The sequence below is a fragment of the Lissotriton vulgaris genome, chromosome 3_2, assembly GCF_964263255.1.
Source record: "Lissotriton vulgaris chromosome 3_2, aLisVul1.2, whole genome shotgun sequence".
Taxonomy (NCBI): Eukaryota; Metazoa; Chordata; class Amphibia; order Caudata; family Salamandridae; genus Lissotriton; species Lissotriton vulgaris.
The window spans coordinates 107845615-107870685 of record NC_141690.1 but is presented as its reverse complement, the minus strand read 5'-3'; the positions used below and the strand labels follow the sequence as shown (position 1 = coordinate 107870685).

General features: G+C 47.0%; 1 protein-coding gene across 2 annotated transcripts in view; it reads right to left on the bottom strand.

The window, feature by feature from the left end:
- The window catches only part of LDB2 (LIM domain binding 2), a 1197779-nt gene that overhangs the window by 172361 nt on the left and 1000347 nt on the right, over window positions 1-25071 (bottom strand). For both annotated transcript variants that reach the window (XM_086964513.1, XM_086964515.1), the window contains exon 6: window positions 13352-13475. In XM_086964513.1, the coding sequence (XP_086820639.1) occupies window positions 13352-13475 (124 nt within the window). The remainder of the gene's footprint in view (window positions 1-13351; window positions 13476-25071) is intronic.

Genomic DNA, 25071 nt, shown 5'->3' with positions numbered 1-25071 from the left:
AACGAAGGTGCAATAAGGAAAAAATACGCAAACAAAACGGTGCGAACATTGGAAAGACAGCGCGAGTGCAGGGCGAGCGCTGCATCAAGCGTGGGGAGGTGCTTTAAAGCAATCGGTATAAAAACACAAAAGGGGCGAAGCCACAAACGAGCAAACAAGCACTGCTCAGCAACAGCCTGCTGCAGCCTGCCAAACAGCGCCAAAGAGTAAGACCCCCTAAAAAGCCACAGCGAAGCAACGACAAGGCAGATAGGCAACTAGCCTAAGCGGTGAAGAGGTCAGAGGCTGAAAGCGCCACAACAAAGCCAAGGTCAAGCTCCAAGAACCATAAAACACACACAGCAAGTGCATGAGAGAGAGGTGAGGTATCAGGCAGGACCAGATAACAAGCACGACTCCAAACACCAGCCTACTCCCCAGAACACCAGACGCTAGGTAGTAACCCGAGCAGTGGACAGAAGCTGGCCAGAACGTGAACGAGACAAGGCACACGCTGGCAGGTCTTAAGGCAAAGACCAGAACGAGGCACATCCGAGAGCCTAGCAGATATAGACTGCAGAGCATCGCCACACCAACGTCAAAGGCAACGGGCGTACCGAAGACGTCCCTAGCGGAAGGGCGACTAGGAAACGTCCTGTCAAGGAGGGGCATTGCAACAATGGCAGGCAACGAGGGGAAGGCAGCTGGAGAGCAAAAAAAGCCCAAGATTGACAACCAAGGATCGCCTCTGAAAAACAATAGAAGCGAGACGGCCACCCTCGAAGCGATCCTGCGGAGAGTAAATGAAGGGATCGAAGTGGGGAAAGATACAAAACTCAAGGTGGAGAACATGCAGCTCGAGATGGCGGCTATAAGAGCGGACCTCCACAAAGCTACGACAAGAATTGAGATGACAGAAGGTAGAATAAGTGCAGTGGAGGATGAGACAAGGGACAACACCAAGGCCATAGCCGAGCTGCAGAAAACCACGAAAGCCATACAAAAACAGCTTGCCGAGAAGGACGATAGAGCAAGAAGAGGCAACGTAAGGATCCTGGGAGTGCCGGAGGGGACAGAAGACAAAGCGGGATCATGCGCAGCAATGCTCGAGGAGTTGATCCCCAAGCTCACCGGCATCACATTCGACAGAAGGTTCGAGGTGCAAAAGGCATACAGAATACCGGCAGGAAAGCCCACAACAGGAAGAGGGCCGAGAGCAATAATATGCAGCCCGCTCAGACTAAGCCAAACAGACGCCATCTTCGCCTTCGCTAGGAAAAACCAGAACCTGAAGTGGGAAGGCAGCAAGATCGTTTTAACCCAAGACTACTCCAAACCCACGGTAGAGTCAAGAAAAGGATTCCTGGCCCTCAGAGAAACACTACGCAGAAGAGGAGCCACCTTCAGCTTCGTTGGTCCAGCCAGGTTCAAAGTAATGGACAAGTGGAAGACAATGATTTTTGAAAGCCCGGAGGAACTAAGGAGATACCTGCAAGGCCCACCCGTGGAAGAGATGGAGGACAACAGAAGCCCAGGAGCAGCGAAAAGAAGCGCCTCACCGGATGAGAATGGACAATCAGAATAAGTGAACGCGATAAAAGCCGAAGGGAAAAGAAAAGGAATAAAACAACCAATGCACAAGGAACATATCTACCTCATTAAACCCACAGCGGGAAATAAAAAGGACAATAATCAGAATGAAGAGCTACAGCTAGTACATCAAATCCAAGGTCAACCATGGCACTATCTAAACGAGACAATCAAGCCGCAGCAGAGCAGGGTGCCGGGCTCTGTCCTTGGCACCATTTCCACCTCAGCCAAGCTACATCAAGGAAGCAAACAGACACTACCTCAGGGGTAAGACGCGGAGCAAAGGAACTTTGTCGTCGCACACCCACTCAGCAAGTAAGGGAGGGGGGGAGGGACAATCGGGGGGGAGGGGGCGGGAGAACGGGGGGGAGCGGGGAGCACATACATGGGTCTACTCACTATCATCTGTCCTTTCTATACTCTATCTTTCTATCTTTCTATCTTTCTCCATACACTCACACGGAGGAGATGTACACGCAGGAGAAGGGGGATGGTCCCACACACAAGCCGAAGATCGAAAAGACGCAGAGAAAGGCAACTGCAAATGCGGAAACCAAAGCATTGTAAATGATAAACAGCAACAAGAGTAGCATTGCGTCCGACATCAAGATAGTGTCCCTAAATGTCAAGGGTCTGAATAGCCCGGTGAAAAGGAGGAAAGTACTCGAACACCTTAGGAAACTGAAGAGCGACATATACGCACTCCAAGAAACAAGATTGCAAGCAGAAGACATCAGCCGCATAGGGGCCAATTGGATAGGAGAGGTGCAGGGCTCACCAGCACAGAATAAGAAGAACGGGGTAGTAACAATTATAAGCAAACACTCCAAAATAGAAGTGGTAGGCTCTCAGGCAGACACACAAGGGAGAATGCTTACGACGACACTCAGAAGGGCTGGGGAGACATTCCATGTAGCTAACATATATGGGCCCAACAGTGACGACAGAACATTTTGGGAGGGGGTGGGCGCACAGCTATACTCACTACCGCTAGGAGACCTGCTGATCGTCGCGGGGGATATGAACCAAGTTCTAGACCCAGCAATTGATAAGCATCCATACAGACCAAGCCAATCAACAAACAATCCCCACATCCTTAAAAATCTCTGTTCCAAACTAAGCCTAAGAGACCCCTGGCGCATAAGCAACCCAGATGCCAGGGAGTACACTTTCTACTCCAACCCACACAACTCATATAGCCGAATAGATTACATTCTGATGTCAGAAACACATACCCACCTCATAGACCACACGGAAATAGGACCCAGAACTATATCAGACCACTCACACATTAGCCTAACACTATCGGGCAGACACAACGACGAGCAGACCCGCAGATGGCGATTCGATGACAGTCTGCTCCAAAACGCCCCAGCGAGAGCAAAAATAGAGGAGGCAATAAAAGAATATCTACTACTTAACGATAAACCAAACACAAGCAGGGAAGTCCTATGGGACGCCCTGAAGGCCACCATTCGGGGTACAGTCATGACAGTCAAGGGAAGGATGAACAAGGACAGGAACAAGAAAGTTGCAGACCTAGAGAAGGAAATCAAAAAACTTGAGAACAGCCACATAGCTAGAATAGAGGACAGGAACACACTCACAAACCTAACCAAATTAAAGTACGAGCTAAACAGGATACTGAGCGAGAGGGCGGGCACCTGGATCAATAAATATAAATCAATTAATCTATGTACCGCAAACAAAGCGGGCAAAAACCTAGCATCCTACCTGAGAGGAAAGCAGAGACACCACACGATAGGAGCCATCAAAGACAAACACGGCATATCCCAGACCTCAAACAAAGACATCCTAGAAGTCTTCAGGGATTTCTACGAGGGACTGTACACAAAGGATGATACACTGCAAGATGATGGGGGGAAAGAGCTACTAGCTAACATAGCCACACCCACACTGACGGACCAGGAACGAGACATCCTGGAAATGTCCATAACGGCGGATGAGATAGAGAGAGCCACGCAAAGCCTCAAAGATAACAAGGCACCTGGGCCAGACGGGTTCACAGCTGGCTTCTATAAGCAATACCTGAACATACTCAAACCCACAATGAGGGAGGTATTCACAGCATGCGCCCAGAGCGGACACATGACACCCTCAATGGCGGAGGCAAATATAATAGTGATACCCAAGGAAGGGAAAGACACAACAGAGGCGAAGAACTTTAGACCGATCTCCCTCATCAATGTAGACTGCAAAATTTATGCAAAAATACTAGCCAATAGACTCAACGCATATCTTCCGAAACTTATACACAACTCGCAAGTAGGCTATCTTAAAAACCGGATGTCACATGACAACACGAGACTCCTATGCCACGTAATTAATCACTCCTCACGTAGCGAAAACGCAGCAGTCATGATAGCTCTAGATGCTGAGAAAGCCTTTGATAGAGTCTCATGGCCCTTCTTGGATCAGTGCATGGGGAAATTCAGGTTAGGTCCAAACTATAGGAAGATGGTGATGGCCCTATATGAGAACCCCAAAGCAAGGGTGGTGGTCAATGGAGGCACATCAAACATACTTAACTTAGGAAGGGGAACCAGACAAGGATGCCCCCTGTCACCAGCCCTATTCCTCCTAGCCATAGAACCGCTCCTCACGATGATCAGATCCAATGTGGACATTGTAGGGATACCAATAGGGGGAGAGACTTTCAAGCTAGCGGCGTATGCAGACGACGTACTAATAGTCACGGAGGACCCAGAGAGATCCATAAAAGCACTAACTGACACCATTGACAAATACGCCAGGGTCTCGGGGTACAAACTTAACAGAGACAAATCTGAATGCAAACCTCTAAACATCCACACAACAAGAACAGTATTAGGAACATCAGGACTAACATGGCAACCAAAACCTATAAAATATCTGGGTATCCTCTTCGAGAGGGACCTAAGAATGACACTGGAACACAACGAGCACGCAACGATACAGAAAATCAAGGACAAGGTAGAAGGGTGGTCCCCCAGGTTCACAACATGGTGGGGAAGGATTGAGGCAATCAAAATGATGCTCTCACCGATGGTCAACTATCTACTAACTATGCTCCCACTGACTAACACAGAGGGCTTCCACAAGACACTTGACAAGTTACTTAACAGCTTCCTTTGGAGGGGGAAGAAACCAAGAATAAGCCTACACAAGCTAAGGCTATCTAAAGAACAGGGTGGCCTGAACATAACGAATTTCAAGCGATTCCAGACGGCATGTATAGCTAGACAGGGACTACATTGGCTAGACCCAAGAAAGGAATACACCCCAGCATGGCTATCTTTCGAGCGCGGCCTACTAAAGGGCATGAACCCTATAACACTCCTGACAGCCACACGACACCCAGCAGTGAGGGAAAACCCAGTCCTCAGGAACACAAGGACAGCTCTACTGAGCGTCGACAAAACACTGTCAACAAGCATCAGGGGAGGCCAATTTGAATCCCTCTGGCACAACCCTACCTTAAAATACAGAGATAAGGTTCTAGACATGCCTGTGTGGTACGGACAAGGCATATCCACGGCCCATGACCTTCTAAGACAAGGCGAAAACACAACGTTTGACACACTCAAGGATGCGCACAACCTACAAAACATAGAACTATACAACTTCCTGAAAATAAAAGTAGCTATTAGAAAGGCAAACCTCACAAGCATGACACCGTCGCTCTTACAGCTTGCAGCTAACCTCAACAAAACAGGACACCAAATAGCACACCTCTACAGAGCCCTACGCTAAATCAGACCAAATACTGGTTAGTGCACAAGGCATACTGGACACCGGCCCGCCTATCTACCCTGGGGATCCGAGAGAGCGACACATGCTGGAACTGTAACGAAGGTAGGGGGGATTTAGAGCATCTCTTACTCAGCTGCCCTCAGATCAAGGATTTCTGGGAAAGAACGGGGAAGCTTATCAATGACATCACTGGGGTAGCCATACACATAGATTTTCCAAGTCTAGTCCTGGGCTTTGCATCCCCGTCCATTACAACGACAGAAGACCGCGACCTCATTGACCTACTGTTGACTGCTGCAGTCAAAATTATCCTAAGCAACTGGAAAGACACCACAAAAGCGACACCACAGGCATGGCTCAACTGGGTCACTTTCCTAAGAGGGGCAGATAACATTACAGCGAAATATACACCGAAAACACACAGGCAATCAAACATGTGGAGGCCCTTAGACCTCTACCTTTCATCACACAAACCCCCCTAGGCGCAGACACAGGACACTAGACAGCCACCGAGGGACACAGCACAGGGACCGACACTACAACAAGAGAAACCGGCTAGGAAGTACACTCTCCTATCTCCTACCTCTATCACTCTCTATCCTCTCTATCGTCCGGGGCGCTATACCCACCAGGCAGATCAAAGGGGGGAAAGAAGACAACGCCAAGCGAGACTCGGATAACGGACTTCTTCTTCCTTCTTGGACTAGTAGATCTATCCAACCCCACGCACCATGGCAAGGAACGAACTATTGCAGGACAATATTACTATACCCCCCAACCCCCCCCCCCCGGCGCCTTCTTTTTTTTCTCCTTTCTTCTTTCTCCTCTTTTCTTTCCGCCACTCATGTATGCTCCATGTAAATATATATTTTTTTTATATACAATAAAAAATTACAGAAATTAAGAGTGAGATAGGAGAAGGCACAGCCATTGAATCTGGTTCTGCGTATGCAGGGGTTGTGTACAAGGAGCAGTTCGGATGAGCAAAGGTTTCTGGTAAGTTTGTGGAAGTTTGTGCAGTTGTAGGGCAAGTGAGGACAACGTTGTATAAGGCTTTGTATATGTGCATGAGGAGTTTGAAGAGAGCTTGTTTGTGGATTGGGAGCAGGTGGAGCCCTTCGAGGTGCAAGGTAATGTGAGTGTGGGGTGGGAGGATGAGAGTAAGCCTGACTACCGAACTTTGTATAGATTTGTTGCTGAATTGTGTGTGAATTCTCAGAAACTCAGCCTTCTTTGACTACCTGTATATTTTTGAAGACACACAGGGTCCTGTTCACAAAAAGAACATAAAATGATGGGCTGGGATGTATACCTCTGCCTGAGCATACATTTCTGGTTTTTAAATTCGCAAATATTCCGATGCACATATTTCCAGGCTTACCTCTTCGAATGCTGACTATCATTTTTTTTAAAGTTCCCTAACCTCCTCTGTGGAGTCCTCCATTGCCAGGCAATCCACGCAGGATGAACGTAGCCCTCTGTGCATAGCTACATTCCAGAAGAACAAGCCCTACCCCTTAATTCTTCTTTTCAGCCTGAAAGGGGAGTTATACCGTCTCTGTGCTCGCCAAACCTCGAAAGATTTTCAGAGAGGAAAGGAGCTGGATTGAAGTTTGGGAATGCCCATAAACATACATATTTTTGTATGTTCGCAAAATTCCACGTCGAACCAGGCCTTGGAACACCCTCTTTCCAACTCTTTAGTGGGACTTATGAGGGCAGATTTATGACTGTCATGAACCTCTTTGCTTCTGGCAGCTGTAAAAAATGTAATTCAGTTGTAAACATACATTTAAAATCAAATTTACTTTTGTGAATTTTAGGCAGCTATACATATGTTGGACATTCTGCTGCAATGTTCAGACCTCTCTTTTCTATAAATTCATCTTGCTATCAACAGAAATTCTTGATCTTTGCTTTTGTCATAGCCCTATGTGGCTTGTATAAACAGCCCTGAACATTCACAATTGCGATTTAAGAAATAAATTTAAAACACCTCTTTAATGTTTTCCAACAGTGCAGGAATAAATGCATGGGCCTACTAGTTTGCTTATTACTAACTTGCCACATTAACTTGACTTTAACTACCCTACATCAATAGTACCTGGTGTGACCTGTTTTGACCGCCGGAACTGTGAGTCATCCCTAATCCAGTTCCAGTGTTTAGAAGCCTGGGCATTAAAATCGACGCCGACCTCCCTTTGAACAATCAGGTGTCGGCGGTGGTTGGCACCTGTACAGGGATATTGAGGTGTTTGCGAAAACTTGTTCCTCTCCTCACTACCAATTCCCTTAAGGTCATTGTTTCTGCCACCATTTTATCCTGGTTGGATTATGGGAATGCCCTTTACATTGGCCTCCCTTGGAAATTAACAAGGAGATTGCAGGTGGTGCAGAACGACGTGGCACGTCTAATTTTTGACCAACCCAGACGGACTCATGCTTCCCCCCTGCTGGCTAAATTACACTGGCTTCCCATTAGGCAACGAGCCTCGTTTAAGGGCCTCTGCATAGCCCACAAGGCCATCTCCGGTCAAGCCCCAGCTTATATTAAAGATCGGGTGACGAGCTATATTCCTGCTCGGTCCCTACGCTCTTCCGCAGCTTGTCGTTTGGTCAATCCCCGGTTTCACTTGGCCCGCAAAGGTGGTGTTGCCTTCTCCACCTTGATTCCATTGCTTTGGAATGACTTACCTGACAGTCTGCGTAAGGAACCTGCTCTCCTTCCTTCTAGGACAAAACTTAAGACTATCTTGTTCCTGGAGGCACTGACCACGAAATAACCAATTCACTTCAGCCCCGCACATTGCCTGTTGTAATTCTTCCCTCTAGAAGCGCGAAGAGACCGGATGGTGAACCTGCGCTATTAAAACCTAACTAACATTAACATTAACATTAACTTTCTAAATTAAAGTGGTAGCAATTCATTAGCTCAAATTGACAAAGTTTGAAATTATAATAACATGTATTATTCCATTCGGTGTTGCCTGGGAAATGCCATCATTACTGAATACCATTCCTTTTTTATTTAAAATAATTCACAGTAGTGTCCAATTTAAGTCTCACATGCTATTGTTCCCATTTCCAGTGCTCAAAACTGTATAGCACAGTGTAATATTATATACAGGTCAGGGGACAGAGGGCATTCTGCAGTGCATGGGCATAACAGAGTTTGCCCTCTCGTTGGACTTTTATTTAGAACTTATGTTGGGTGATCACCAGGTGCCCAGTTACTAGTTTCTAATCCAATGACATGTGCAACTCTAGGTGCTACACTGCTGCACACAAGTTAAAAAAGTCAATGTGACTCATGAAGATAGTGCTCTGAAAGAGTCGGAGCGAGCCCCCTGGATCCCCCCACCCTCCTCCCAGGCTTTCTCCTCCAGGCGGGTGCAGTCACTCAATGTACTCGCCTGTAGGGGGATTTCTGTCCCCACTTTAAAGTGCAAGAGGTTTGCCGCCTTTACTGTAAAACACTGAGCAGTTTTAAAGCAGCCACTATGTATTTGACTGAACCCCCTGCCCGAGGACAGCATGAGTTAGCGGCTGCACTGGAGGCAGCACATTCATCTTAATAGGGCATGCTGTCCCTGTAAGCTCCTGGTGCACCTTAAGGAAAGTGCACCTATGCGTAATATAGCTCCAGTTTTAATAAATGTTTGATGTTTAAAGGAATAGTCCTTTATTTGTGAAGCAACTAGGAGAGCTGATCGATGTGTTTCACAGGCTTCAGGCTTATCTGGGATTTTTCCTCCAGATAATTCTCTAAAACTTTTCCATTCAGCTATGTTTAATGGTTTTTAACATACCTTTAGTGCTAGGCTTACAAAGCAGGCCCAATAAGGGTATATTCACCTCCTTCTGGCAGCGATATCGAGGTGAGCTTAACATAAGACAGAATCTAATCAGTGAATGACGTCACACTAATTTCACAAAAACACTGCTGCTAAGGAAGAAGAGGGGGAACAGTGTCTGCTTGCATGCGTGTTTGGGTGTGTGTATGTGGGTATGTGTGTTGGGTTTGTGAGGGTGAACTTTGATGGCTTTCACTGCTTTCTGATTCCTCAACTCCAAGAGCTGTCTGTCAAGCAATGTGGGAGAGTTGACAAGAGCTTGGTGACAGTTCTAACCATAATTCAGTAAGATTCACTGCAGCAAAAGTAGAGGCACAGGTAGCGGCAGTACAAGCTTTAGTAACAAAGAGAACAAGAAAAGCAAAGTGAATGTAAACATCACTATGTACAAAAAGTAGTGCAAGTTCTTCTCACACAGAAAACAGATGTAACTCGGATAGTAACAATGCAAGCTTCCTATGCACAAAGCTTTGTACACAAACCTTTTTGCATTCCTGATTTAAACTTTTAAAAAGTTAACTGCAAAACTGAAAGTTTAAAATGCCAGCTTCTCATTCACATAATCAAGATCAAAGCACAATTATGCATGCAGATGGAACTTAGGGGCCGATTATGATGGAGGATTTTCCGCATCCTCCGGGCCGGGGGAAGCCACCGCCGGCCCGGAGGATGCGGAAAATCCTCTGCGGACCCACCAAAGACCCACCACCACATTAGGATTGCTGGTGGGTCTTGGTTTCAATCCGCCGCTTTTCCGCCGCGGTTGGCTTACAACCGCAGCAGAAAAGCCCTAATAGGGTGGCGGTGTCTCTCAGACACCGCCAGACATATTAGGATGGCTTGCAAAAAATGCTTTTCCGCAGCGGTTTCTCTGCCGTGGAAAAGCATACGGATCTTCACCTCGGGGCCCCGTAGCGGGCCCCCTGGGTGAAGGGGGGAGGGTGGTGGGTGCACATGGGGGGTGCCTATGGCAATGTATGCATTTTCAACATTGCGGTGGGTGCAGCTTGAAGCCGCACTCGCCGCAATGTTAAGCATAGAGGATGTGACCGCCAGGGTGGCGGTCACATCCTAATTGCACAGGAGGGAGCGCCGCAGCCCATGCGGACGTTCCCTCCTACTCAGGGCTCGCGGACGGACGCAAGTACGTCCGCGATCGTAATGTGCCCCTTAGTTCTGTGAACAATCCTCTAGGATGGCAGCTTGCCCACAGCACTCTATTAATAGGTGCAGATGTAAGGGGTGGAGAATGATCACGCAAAATGCGATGAGCATCTACAAACTAGTTATCTGTAGAGAGAGGCCATTTGCCATACTAGAGCTGCATAAATCTATTACTGACATGACAAGTGCAAGTGTCTTTGTAGCGTGGGAAAGGGAACGGGCCAACCCCATATTCTATGCTTTGCTGTATAAGAAAAATAGAAAACAAAAACGAGGCACACTGCACACTGTCACGACTGCAGACTCACTATGGCAAAGTATAGGGAACGTTTTTAAAATGTATTTTAGGTTGAAAATAAAGATAAAAATTTTTAGGTTAAATATTAATGTAAATTTATTTTATATATTTACTTCATTTTCATTTAAATGCTGAGGCATCTTAAATACATTATGAATTAGAAATGTATTCCTTGGAAATTGTTAGATATAGGGGTTCATGTCATGTCTAACAGAAATATAATGAAATAATTATATTTATTTTTCCATAGTTCATATTAAAAATACATTCCCACCTAAAGAAAAAAAATATTTTATTGTGCATAATAATTTCATAAATATAAGTATAGGCTTAATTAAAATTAATTAAATTATTTTTTAATATTTATTAATTCAGAATAGGCTATCAAATTATTTTATAATTAAATAACAAATATGTACTATTTTTTATCTTTTTTAAAATTCATTTATATGTATTTATGTTTAACTATTTAACACAATGTAAGTTAATTTAACATTATTTTCTACGGGGGTTTAAGTTAAAACCCAACTTCTATTATTTTCAATGGGAGGGTTTTGCAGTATTAGTGGGTGCCCATGTGTAGTGCAGGACTTACCATTGTTTTTGAAGTAGTAACTTACACTCAGAGTTTGTGAATGCCAAAAAGTAGTAAACGTACTCAAAATTGTGCACTACTCAAAAGTGTAAGTTACCTTTGTGAACCAGACCTTCAGTGAGGCCACTGCTGAAGAGCTCATAAAAGTGGGATCTTTCGATGATGTGGCACTTTATTCACAAAATCCATCTCCGGGATACTTTCAACTAATAAATGTCACCTATTTCTTAAACCAGAAAAGTTGATAGTGCATACAGCAGATCTCTAGCCATGTATTTGGGGAAAGAGATTGAAGGATGAATGGTGCCAGAAGAATACTCATAGGTAATGAGAGAAACACTTACAACGTTATAGGATTGTAAGCGTTCACAGACATTCTGAGTGTTTTTCAGTCCTTAACCACACATTTAACAGTAGTCTGGAATAATCTACTAGATCTACATTATTTTGGGGCGTGTTATGAAAGACTTCCCATACATACAGAATTTGCCGTGCTTGAGAAGGAACCAGACACTCATTGTGTGCAACATATTTGTGTACCAGAGTCAAAAAATAACATAGTTCAATTAGTAGATCATAAGAACTATTTAGATTAGTCCGAGAAAATAAAACCTCTTGAATGAACTTTAGAATGAGAAAGTAGAAATCATTTGGTAGATAATCATGGAAGAATTTATATTATAGTCTCAGAACTGGCCCTCGTATCTGCAAGAGCGCAACTCTCCAGTTCCCTCCACGTAGTTTTAAATTAAATTTTTATAGCACTTACTACCCCTGGCAAGGCTTTAAAGCACTTGCACCAAGTTGCACACTATGATTAAAGGTGAATAGGTAGTAGATTAACAATGGGTGCTTCCTTTTCCTTTGAGGATTAGTTGTGGTATGTTTGTTAAATGTATTCTATTGTGTTCTTGTGTATTTACCCTATAATTTGAAAGAAGAACAGACTAATTGAAGTTGATTAGAAGTAAAGAGAAGATGTGAGATATTAATGGGAGAGAGGGACATGTGCACCTGTTAGTTGGATTACCGGAAAAGAAATTGAGAAGTGCTTTCAAAGAATGTTGGGGAGTCTATTGTAGTCAGAAAGGTTTTTAGATGAGTCAGAGTGGAGGGTAAGGTTGCTTCATGCCTGCTCCTCCCTCCCTGACCTGTCCCAGTTTTGGTCTCACACCAGCACAACTCCCACTTTTTGCAATATTTGTGAACCAAGAATTGAGAAGCCTCAAATCCCAGAACCAAAATAGCTGACCCACAAACCTGCAGGATCCCATGTTCAAGACAATTCTGTCCTCCTTCTTAATGGCATTCCTATTAAAGGACCATACCCAGGCGATTTTTCCTGAAAGTCAACAATTGACTACATGGGAAGCAGAAAACATTGCTTTTTGAAGCAGGATGCTGGTTGAAGAAAGAATGCTGGGCTTTGTTGTAGGATGCTGTTGTTTGAAGCCTGAAAGAAAAGCTTTTTCCATACTTGTACCACCTAGGAGACATTGGACCTTAGTTTGTGTGACTTGAGCAGGAGCTTGAGGCAAATCACTTTGAAACTGGCACTCTTGAACCTGATCCTAAGGTAAAGCTTCTTACTATTTGGTCTTGGTTGTCCCTATGTACCGAACCAACTGAGGGGAATCCTGATAGAAAGGTTTTACTCATACCGTCACTCTTGGGTAAATATTTTGAGACAAGGCCACCATAAAAACTATAACCACCTTTCTAACTTTTAAGCTGTGGCCACATATAACTGTGCGATAGGTGGGTACCAGGGCTCTGGCTCTCCTTCAAGATGACTTTTGGTCGTCCTAATAGCACTTGCTGTGATATTGGTAGTGCAAATATTTGTGGCTTTCTTTACAGTTGGCATACCACTTACGAGAGCACTAGACAAGGCAGGAGCCTATGATCAAGAAAATGTTGAGTGACTTTCTTGCACTCCTGTTGGGATCTGTTTGTACAGAGGGACTCCTCATTGACGGCTACAAGCTCTTATTATATTGAATTGGGATGCATTGCATTCCCTTGTTTTAAAAACAAAACAGTCTATCCAATTTTCACTCAATGTTTAAAAAAAAGTAAGATTTAATGGAGGAATGAGCTGCAAACAGGAAACAATACCTGGTGGTGCCACCATCCTTTGCCATTTTTGAAACAAGCACGTCTTCAGACAGTCTCGCGGACTTAGACTGTACGTTTTATGTCTCGACATCAGCTCTTGCATTGGTTCCAGTATAACACATAACTGAAAAAGAGCATATGGAAAACACATTTCAATTAAACAAGAACAAGCAGTGGACAAAGATATGCAATATAAATTCTTAGAAACATACTTAAAACTGTTCAAATATGACAACATGTAATTGTTGCTTATCCACAACTCATGAATCACAACCTTAGGGATCCAATTTCTCCACGTGAGTTCCATGATATTGATCTATAGCATGGAGTTATTCTGGAGCTTTAGCGATTTACTTTGATCGCCTTGTCACTCCTGACATCCAGAAATTTTTGGATGCCCTACATTATTCATTACATAATACTTTACTCGACTGTCATTTGTTGCCACCCTTGACTGATCTTAGTTCAGTCGGTTGATATTGGCCGGATTTTTTCTACCATATAATCCGCCATCTTACCATTTCGCCACCACAAGTCAGGCGACATCTCCATATTCGGTGTCATATCTGACGAGATTCTGTGATTTTGGAATACTTACATTTCGCAGCCACATTGGAATAGGACGCTGTATATTTCCAATATTTCATCTTGTTACACTTCAGAATCTTTATCAGCCTTGAGGAAGTTGTGGTACTTATTTAGTACTAATGAAACACGTGTTGGCTTTTTCCATTGTGATGAATTTATGAATAAACGGAAAGAAGATTTCCAAACCTTAAGGACACTGATTTGATTTTCCTGTCTCGAACAAATTGTTGTGACTCCAATTCAGACTGGACTGTATGGTGTATGTCCAAACTAGTGTGATTATTATATCATTGCCCTATTACTGTAACTCAGGATGGTGCACGCCTGACCCAGTTTTTCTAATGTGCCAGAAGTCTGTATGCCCCTCAAGCAATAAATCTGCACTGTGTTTCCCTGAGATGCGTTTCCTGTAGCATCACCACCTCAGGTTGGAGTCGTTTTATGTGTTGTGACACGAGCCCACACTTAATCTTGTCTCCCAGTCCATTAACGTTCCAAGTCAGGAGCGTCAGGGTGGAACTCCCGGCCATGTTACCTCTGGCAATATTACATCAAGGGTGTTAAGATTGGGAGAGTGAATGTCCCCCGGTTCAATCCTGTTATGCAAATGTCTTGGTTTTATAATCCTAGTGCTTGGTAAACAAACATCAAACCGTATGAAACCCCGTGCCACCTCCCCACCCTCACTCCACCTTCCTTCATCCACCTTGAACCTCTTGCCCTCCCATCTCTGGCAGTGGCCTTTGTGCGGTTTAGATAGGTTGGTCTATCGATCCCACCCTCACCCTCCCATTCACAAGCCCAAATTCCACAACTCTTACAGTTTATGCTGCACTGGTGGTCTTTCCGCTGTTGTTAAAAATCCGGAAAAATACAGAAAGTATACAGTAGCTAATAAACAGAAGAGAAAAGCAGGGAGGAAAAAGAGAGAAGGGGGTGGTAGGCGACAGCATGCAGGTCTTCTCCGCCAGAGTTTAACATGCAGCACCCTGGTTAATGGGTCTGCCATCCGTGGGCAACGGGCCCACGACCAATACTTCGTCTCTCCCACTCTGTTCGAACTCCAAGATTGCCTTTTCTAGTGGATGTCCTGATGCTGGGCCGGAGGACCTGTCGGTATCGTTCGGGTTCTGGAAGAAGAATAGTACTTTTAACTTTGCCGGAAACATTAGCATGTACTGAAGTTGGAGGGTTCGTAATTTAATCTTGACAGCATCGAAGGTGTGGCTTTGCCTCTGCACCTCTCAGCTGTAATCTGGAAACGTCATGATCTTCGAGCTTTCAAAATGGACTTCCCCCTTAAGGTGCATTTCCCTGAGGATCATGTCTCTGTCCAGAAAGTACAGGAGTTTCGTGATAATAGGTCTCAGCGGTGGTCCGGGAGGAGGTTTAGTGCTCATGGCGCGATGTGCATGTTCTACAATGAAACAAGGAGAGAACTGCTCTATTGGGATGACATAAGTTAGCCATGGACGTGTTTGAGGAAGGCTGTGCTGCCTCTGCCCCTTCAGGGTTCGCCAAGAGAACTTTAGTGTATTTGTCCAACTTGCCCTGTCCCGAGGCCTTCAGGTCTTTCAGCCTGATTCATCAAGCTGATTTGCGCTCGCAAAGGGCCAGATTCTGACAATCTGGCCCTTTGCGAGTGCGATTTTTGCATTTGGGATTCATCATCCCAAATTCAAAAATCGGTAATAGCGAATTCGCAAATTTGCGAGGAATTACATTTAAGGAATCTCTATTTGAGATTCCTTAAATGCAATTCATCATCCATTTTTTAATTGCGAATTCGCAATTTCGGCCCGCTATTTACCGCGTGGTCAAACCTCGTGGTAAATAGCGAAAACTTAGAAAAATGCTTTTAAAAGCATTTTTCTAAGTTGCATGTTGCAAACACACATGTCCTTTGGACATGTGTGTGCGCAACACCTGTTTAAGTTTGCATTTAGGGGTGCTACAGGGTGTCCTTTGGACACCCCTGGCACCCTTTAAATCGCTATCTTATTTGCGATTAGCTAATTGCTAATCGCAAATAAGGAATACTCCCCATTCATTCCTATGGGCCTTTTGGCCCGTAGGAATGAATGGGGTGTTATTCCTTATTTGCGATTAGCAATTTGCTAATCGCAAATAAGGAATATGTAGGAATCGCATATTTTTTTGCGATTCCCACATGAATCCCGTTTTGCGAGCCTTTAATAGCAATTCCTTATGAATCGCTATTATAGACTCGCAAAACGGGTTGTTGATGAATCAGGCTGTTTATTCTTGGCCATGACTATTTCTCACCTCCACCGCACCACGCACGTGTAAATTCACTCTATTGATTCCGCCTGGAATTCATCTGAAGACCGGATGTTTCTCGATTTGTCCTCAGTATGTGGGTCTGTCTGCTGGCTGAGTGAAAGTCTGGCACCGTCTCTCTGTCGACACAGGCTGGGTCGGGGGAGAAGGCCTTTCTGTGTTAATGATAGATCTCGTATCCTAGACGCACTTTACAATTCTCTTGAAATGACCGTCGCTCCCGGTCCGGTGTTCCGTGGGTCCACTGATCTCCGCCCACTGTGGTCCACCGGAGCAGGGTAACCACTCCGTCCCGCACAGCTCCTGAAGTCTATCATGGTGGGTATGATTCCCACGCTCACGTGCGGAAGTCACTGGAGATATAGATCATAACCAGGGCCTCAACCGGACAATCAACGTAGCATCCTCTGAGGCATCAAATCGAGTAGCCACCCTCACCACGAATATCCTGTGTGCAACTAATGCCTCGGCAGGGAGGGGTGGAGGATCTTGCCCACGACTGCTATATTGGATCAAATGTTAGATGGTGGTGTCCTTTCGCATCCTGCACCTCTCCCTGGGGGTGGTATGATACTGAGTCACTGGTGAGTATAGGGCAACTGTCTCTGGTGGAATATTGTTTGTAGTGGATGTATGTTGTTACAATACATACTTTTACAACGCATACCTTTACAACACATTTTTTACACCGCAACTTCCATTACAACGCATTTCATTACAACGCATATCATTACAACGAATTCTTTGAAACTACCTTTACAACGCATTCCACTACAACGCTTACTACATTTACAACGCATACCATTACAATGCATACCATTACATTGCATGTATGGTAAGTATTGGATAGTTATGGGGTAACAATTACTATTCTAACTCCAGGGGGTGCAACAGTAGGGTAAGTGTTGGATAGTGTAGGGGTAAAAATGACTATTCTAACTCCAGGGGGTGCAAGAGTAGGGTAAGTATTGAATAGTGTAGGGGTAAAAATTACTATTCTAACTCCAGGGGGTGCAACAGTAGGGTAAGTGTTGGATAGTGTAGGTATGCGTTGTAATGGTATGCATTGTAATGACTGAGTTGTAATGACATGCATTGTAGTGGTATGCGTTGTAGTGACATGCGTTGTAATGGTTGCGTTGTAATGGCATCCGTTGTAATGGATGTTGCATGATAAAAGTTTTGTTGTAAAGGTAGTGCGTTGTAAAAGTTGCGTTGTAAGTGTTGTTTCCCGTTTGTAGTACCACTCAGTTTGTCCCTTAGGGCGAGGCCCAGCCAGGTGGACCCGCACTCCCACGGCCAAGCCCAGCAGTCCCAGGGACAGCACGTGTCTTAATTCAATTTCTGGCCCCAGACTGCAACCGCTTCACTCTGTGGCCAATTCCCTACGAGTTCAGAAAACAAAGCAGAGGTGGGCCTTCCAACGCCTTACGCATTACCTTTTGCCCCCGCTGAGTGGGGTCCTACGACGTCTAGGACAGTGTAGGGTGCGCAGGTGGCTTCACCACCCCTGCTGCGCTTCTGACACCACTACGCCGCGAGGGTATGCAGTCTTCAGAAGATTTCCGCCGCTATGCCCCAGCTTGGTGGTGAAGGCTCCGTCCGCTCCTGCCTTTCGCCGGCCGGATCAGAAGGGCAAATTCCCCCAGCCGGTATCTCACCGCCGTGAGTAATGATCAATCACCGAGCAGAGGAGCGGATGGGCACATCGGGCAGGTTCAGCGCTCTCCGTCTGCCCCCAAATACCCCCCGAAGCTCTGCTCTTAGCCACTGCCTCAGGGGCCGCCATCTTGTTTGGGCTGTCCGTTCCCGGACCCAGCCACGACACCGTCGTGTTGCAGCTTCCCTGACGCGAAAAAGAAAGGCTGCTGGTGGGTGGCATGTAAAGTGGCACCCATACCGACTTTCTGGAGTGTATGGTGTCCAGGTATGCTGCACAGGATCTAGATTCGGGCGGGAGCTCGCACTCGATGCGACTCACTCGGCCATGGGCTCGGCAACGCACACTGATAATGACATCTTTAAACTTGTATTTGGGAAATAGAATTCTTGTTGCCATAAAACATATAAAAGAAACTTTGACAAGGTCTGATGTAGAATAACTGTGGTTTGAGCAAAAGTATTCTGGGCATACATTTGCATTACAAAAGTAAAGGCATGATAACCGCCAAGTCTAGAAACGTCCGTGGGGTCTGTGAACCATCTTTTTCTTGTATCTTAATGTGGAATTTGAGGGTTTTACCCGCAACTATTAATCCATGGATCCAGCTCAAACTGCATCCTGAACTTTCCGCCCGGGTGGCAGTCTCACACTCGCACTAGGTCGCCGACGGTGATTGGGCTTTCCGTTGCATGTCTCCATTGGAACGCCTCTTGGTTACTCTTCGTACGCCTTGCTAGTGACTGGATCAGGGATTCAGAGACTCTGCCCTCGCCGTATGATGCTGGATTGTGTCTGTCACCACCCGACCAAAACACAGGTGGCTCAGGGAGACGCCGGTAGTACAGTGGAGTGAGAGGCGATATTGTCAGAGAAACTGGTATAGTGCTTGTTCCTGGAGGTGGCCATCAGCTAGAGCTATTTGGATTGTCTTGTTTAGTATCCTCATCAGGCGTTCTACTTCCCTGTTTGCCTGGGGCCACCTGGGGGTTACCCGGCGATGCTTGATCCGATGGGACGACAGGGAGTAAAGTAGTTCAGCGCTGGTGAATGGCAGGTCCTTATCTGTCTGGAGCTCTCCGATTAGGTCGTGGGTTGCCATGATTTTTTCTAATTTGGGAATTACTTCTCCGGAGGAGATGATCTCGATTTCCGGATAACGCGAGAAATCTACCACCACTAACATGTACTTCCCACCTGGTAGGCTGCCAAAGTCTGCGCTGGCTCTATCCCATGGGGCATTGGGACCTGCTTCTGTGATGACAGGTGCGGGTCTGCTGGGTAGGCTGGTTGCAAGGCAAACTGTGCAGCGCTGGATAATCGACTCAACCTGCTGGTCTAAGCCGGGAAACCAGACTTTGCTCCTGAGGGGGTTCTTTGATTTCGCGATTCCTTGGTGTGCCCCATGTGCAAGGAGGGCTGCTTGGTGGGTTAGGGGCCCCGGCAGGACAAGGCGAGGGCCTCTCAGGAGGCAGCCATAGGCAGACACGACAACTCATGGCGTACTTGGTGTAGAGCTTTCAATGTGGCCTGTGCTTCGGTCATGCGGAATGGTGTCTGGTTTTAGAGTGGCCTCCAGACTCCTGAGGAGAGCGCATGGATGGCAATCTGAAGGCAGTCATCCTCCTTTGTGGCTTGTATCACCTCTTCCAGTGAGACTGGGAGAGGTCTGGACCGTTCGATGATCATTCGCACGTAACCCTCGGGGGCTGTCGCCTCGCCGCTTCTGGCTCAGTGACCGGTCTGGCGTGCCTGGATAGGAAGTCCGCTGGATTGCAGGTGCCTGGTCTGTATTCCACGGTGAACTGGAATTCTTGAAGCTGCAACACCCACTTCTCTATCCGTGGGGGAGGACGTGATGAAGATCCCAGAAAGAGCGGAATGAGGGGTTTGTGGTCAGTCACCACTGTAAACGGGTGTCCGTACAGGTAAATGTGGAAGTGGCGGAAAACCCACAGGATCGCAATAGCGCTTTTCTCAATTTGAGATTCATGTTGCTCCGTGGGTGTGAGGATCCTACTGGCGTAGGCGACGATAGCCCATTCTCCACAGGCCTGTTGCTGGGCTAAGAACGCTCCTAAACTAGTGGGGCTGGCAACTACCACCACCTGGGACCCGTGTCGGGTGTCAAAGTACACCAGCATCATGTCACCTGATAGGGCAGCTTTTGTTATGCGGAACACTTCCTCTTGCTCTGCTTCCCACACCCAGTTGCTGTTGGTCTTGGTGAGGTCTCAGAGAGGTCCAGTCAGATCCGATAGATTTTTGATAAAGCGTCCGCAATACGTGACCATGCCCAGGAAGCTGCGGACTCCGGACACCGATGTCGGGCGGGGGCATTTTGTATGTCCTTTACTTTATCTGGGTTGGGGTCAATGCCTTTGTCGGAGAAGCGTTAGCCAAAGAAACTCATGTCTCTTCTCAGGATCTTGCATTTTTCCCGTTGGGGGGTGAGCCCGCTGTCTCGGATCCGGGAGAATACGGCTTGGAGGCGCTGGATATGCTCTTCCAGTGTGGGTGCATGCACCAAAATATCATTGCTTACGTTGAGTATGCCTTCCAGCCCCTGGAGGACATTCTTGACTGTTTTGGAAAACTTCGTCAGAGCTGGAAATTCCAAAGTTTAGGCGAGTGTAGCGCCAGAGTCTTGCATGGGTGGAGAACGTAGTGATGGGGCGAGAGTCCGGATGAAGGGGAATCTGGTGGTATCCGGAGTGGAGGTCCATTTTTGAGAACCATTTGGAGCCGGATAGTTCCCCAATGATGTCAACCGACACTGTCGGGATCAGGTGGCGCTCGCGTTTGATGGCGAGGTTTGGGACCCTCATATCCACACAAATGCAGACTGCTTCAGGTTGCTTCGGTTACTTCGCGACAACAATAGGTGACACCCAGGGGGTGGGGCCCGCACCCATTCGATGATTCCTGCTCTTTCCAGAAGACGCAGTTCAGCTTCCACCTTGGGGCATAGATGGAAGGCGATCTTCCTGTGATGGAGGGCGATTGGGGTGATGGATTTGTCAATATGTAGTTGGACCGCTGGACCTTTCAGGCATCCGATTCCTTCGATTAGTATTTTGAAACCTTGCCGCAGGTGGTCTAGGCCATTGGCATGTACAGTGAATGCAAAATGAATCAGGTTGAGGTCCTATGCAGTCCGGCAGCCCAGCAGAAACCCTGAGCCTTCCTGGGATACATATACTTTGGCCTGTTGGTGTGCTGCTTCGTGAGAGAGATTGGCCTGGAATACTCTACACAGCTTGAGTGGAGACCTGCTGCTGTAGGCATAGACCTGTACCCTGGTGGAGTGTAGCACTGGGGGGTTTAGCAGGCTCTTGTAGATGCTCGCCGCCATGAGATTGATGGTGGCTCCTGTGTCGATTAGGGCCATTACCGCATGTTCTTGTACTTTCACGTTACACATGGGTGTGGCATGTTGAGTGGTCGATAAGGTGTTCAGCATTCTGACCACGAGGACAGTGGCAGCATCGGTTCCATCGCCATCCATGTCACTGCTAGCGGGACCATCACGGGGTGGTTCGATAGCGCAAACTCTCCGTGGTGGGCCATTCTGCCTCTTCCTTGGTGTTGATCGGCACACTTTGGAGAAATGATTCACCTTCCCACAAGCACTACAGGTCTTGCCTTGTGCAGGGAAGGCTCCATTGTAAGGCGATGGGCCTCCATACCACCCACATGGGCGATTGTGTGTGCTTTGTTGGGACGCGGTGTGGGTCGGGCGGGTGGTCTTTGGTGGTGGCTCTTGGATGTCGTTGCGAAGGGTGCACACTGGTTCTTCCTTGACGGTGGTGGCTGGCTTAGGGTCCATGTGCACTGCTCTGGCCTTGGACAATTCCTTGGAGCGGTCAAGCTTCAAGATGTCCCTCATTGACATGTTGTGTTCTTGAAGGACTCCTTCGCGCAGTTTGGATGATGCACAGCCTGAATAAACTTGGCCCGTATCTCGTTGTCCTCGTCCGGGAGGGTGTAGGTGCTCGTTAGCTCTTTCAGCCTGGCATAGTATACATCCACCGACTCATTCGGTAGTTGGCCAGCCTGGTGGAGCAGGAACCGCTCATAGTCAGGGTTGGCAAATGGCTCGAAGTAGGCTGTGATGGCGTCGCACATCATGGCGTTGTTCCTTGGGGGCCCTGCCTCTCTTACAGTCTTGGAAATGTTATGAATTTCCGCCCCTCTCAGGTGGAGGAGCATGGGCCTCCTCTGTGGAGCCGGGATGTCTGCGGCATTTAATTTAAGTTTCAAGGTGCTCAACCCTTGCCAGTGTGCTGCCTGCGAGGCTGGGGGGCCTGTTATGGTGAAAGGCTACAGTAGAGGAACTGTTGCCATGTAGGCGCGGTCATGGGTGTGATTGGGATGGCTGAGCTTTGACGTCAAGGTGCCTGGGGCAGAACACGTGGTGCAGCACTGAGTGGGGCGCTATGAGGTGGTATCAGTGGCGGTAGTCTGGGTCAGCTGTGTGGCTTGCAGGAGCGAGGTCTGGCCGGTGGGCTTCGCACAGCCACAGGGGCACGCTGTGTAGTGGGTCCATGCAAGCCTGGTTGCAGCACGTATGTTGGTGCTGGGTGGGAGCTCGTTGTGTACAGGCGCCCCGTGGTGCTAGGCAAAGGCTGATAGGCGGGCTCTAGCTTGCGGCAACAGGACGGGGCCTGTTGGGCGTTGCAGTAGGAGGCGCGCGGTCTAGAAGATGCCAGGAGGATGCAGACTGGGAGCAGGCTTTTGCGCTCCTAATGGGGCTGGAAGGCCGCAGGAGGTCCATGGGGCGGAGGGCTGGGTGCTGGCAGGCACTGGGCGAGGCCGCGCGCACTTGTATGCGGCTGTGGCCAAGGACGAAAACGTCCGCTGCAGGCAGCACCAGGAGGCTGTAGCAGGGCCTCGCGGAGGCAGCAGCAGGCAACAATGGGAGGCTGGAGCAGGGCCTCACGGAGGCAGCAGCAGGTGCACGAGTGAGCGCTCGGTGGGTCCAGCAGATGGTGTGGGAGGCACAGCAGGTGCGTCCCTGTGTCAAAGGTGCCGGCGGCAGGCACAGCAAAGGGCGGCGAGGTTCAGCGGGTGGACAGACCACCTTGTCGCCAGTGTGGTGTCAGCCTACTATAAGCAAGTAACAGGGTCCACCAGGGTAACACCCCCTGGGTACAACATTACAACAGAATATTTTTTTGAGCACTTAAAGTAGAACTTTACATTTTAAATGTAGAGCAACTAATTTTGCTAACTTGTATGTGCAAATTGATTCCTAATGAAAATAACGGAATATGCAACACAGTTCTGTCAAAACACATTCACATCGAATGAAACTGCTAATATATATTTTAATTATGTTCATGGTTATAAAAGATTTGCACCTTTAAACCACTGGTAAAGGCAGGATCTATATAGTGCAATATGCTGTATTTATATGATTCTGTAAATCAATTAGGCAAAACACTCATACGTTTGAAATAGTGTTTAGAGCTAACAATTATTACACAGCATACCAACCCAATAACAACTCATACCCCCAAATATGCTGTGACTCGAGTTACAACAGCAAACTAACCCACTCCCAAAAAAATTGTGTTTTGTCTAGATTTTGATTTAGGTATAAAAAACAGGTTCACTTTTTGTAGGGCAATACGTATCTAATATTACGCCTGCGCTTTTACACAGTATGGTTTTGCAAAATATGTATTTCCATTTGGAACCATGTAGGAGATGCAGTGCTAGAATCATCCTTAGTCTTAGAGTAGAGGCTTGTCCTTGGATTGGTCAATGCACGTGCTATTAAAAAAGTCCTGACACACAGCCCGGCATAACGAACAAACAGAACTGTCCACACTTGTTTTGTAAATAAATAAATCGTAAATCATACGTTCTTATATAGCGCCTTTTCACTGTAAGGTCTCAAGGCGCTTGCTTTGGGAACCCGTCCTGGCCTTTCCCTGCAAGATTACCCCTACTGGGCATCCCCAAGGTGAAGACCATGCATCCCATCACAGTGGGGCCATAGTGGAGATTAAGCAAGCTATTGCCCAGAGTTGCAGAGTGTGAACTCACGATTCTAGTAGGCACCGAGGCGAGAATTAGCGAGTCCGTGGACATTTTGAGCTCAAGACCCTGCCGCATCGGGGATTGAACCCTGGTCCCAGGACTGACCTCTGCATCAGGGACTGCCTCCTCTAACCGGTGAGCTACACTTCTCCACTTTGTGTTTGTTATGTGAAGACAGACGCTGCTACAACATCCGAGCTTGTACAGTAATGTGGCCAGCTTGAGACTAAGGTTCCTCGTTGTACCAACACCTTAACAAAATGCCCAAATAACCATGGCTGCTCTCAATTACACTGCAGTCCTCACAGAGGAGGACACAATCTCATAGGAGGGCAGAACAGCTTGGCTTTGGTAGCACGGTGTGCTCTACGGGCCACCATGTGTTCAGTCTGTTGTTTTAAAAAAAAAACACTGGTGTTCCTTAATGTGATTTAGGGAATTGCATCTGTGATTTGGCTTCCACATGATAACGTGTGAATAGCATTCCTATTAGCATGGATATAGTTCACAAGCGCTACAAAAATGGGACCAATGAAGAAATATTGTAAAGTGTAGCACAGATTGCCTTAGAATATTGAAGACATTGCGGACTTGGCATCAGGGGCGGCTTTAGGCATGTGCAAGCTGTGCACCTGCACAGGGCCACCAAATCCCAGGGGTCTCCATGCCAATATATATCCTTAATATAATAATCCTCTGAGGATGGATACATATTTGCGTGGTGGCCACTGGCAGGGATTTGGCGGCCTCCGGCTCTGTTCCACTTCCAAACACCCTGATCCCCCCCCTCTTCATTGGCCTCCCGCTCCGCCTCGCCGGGACCCCCTCTTCCGGGCCCCCTACCTACGCTCCCTGCCCAGGGCCACCAAGAGCCTAGAGCCACCCCTGTTGGCATGGAAGCATCACCGGTAAAACCCAAGTCCATCAGTTCAATGCTGTGGCTCACGGTGCAAAACAATAGTATGCCCTTTGAGGTGGAACACTTTCAGGCATCAGGCCCTTCGTGCATGCCACACAGTCTAAATTTAAAACAGCAAGGAATCGTTTTTTCTATGTAGGAACCCGCATAAATATTTAAAACAATATATTCCAGAAATCGCAGCAATAGTTGTACACATTTGCA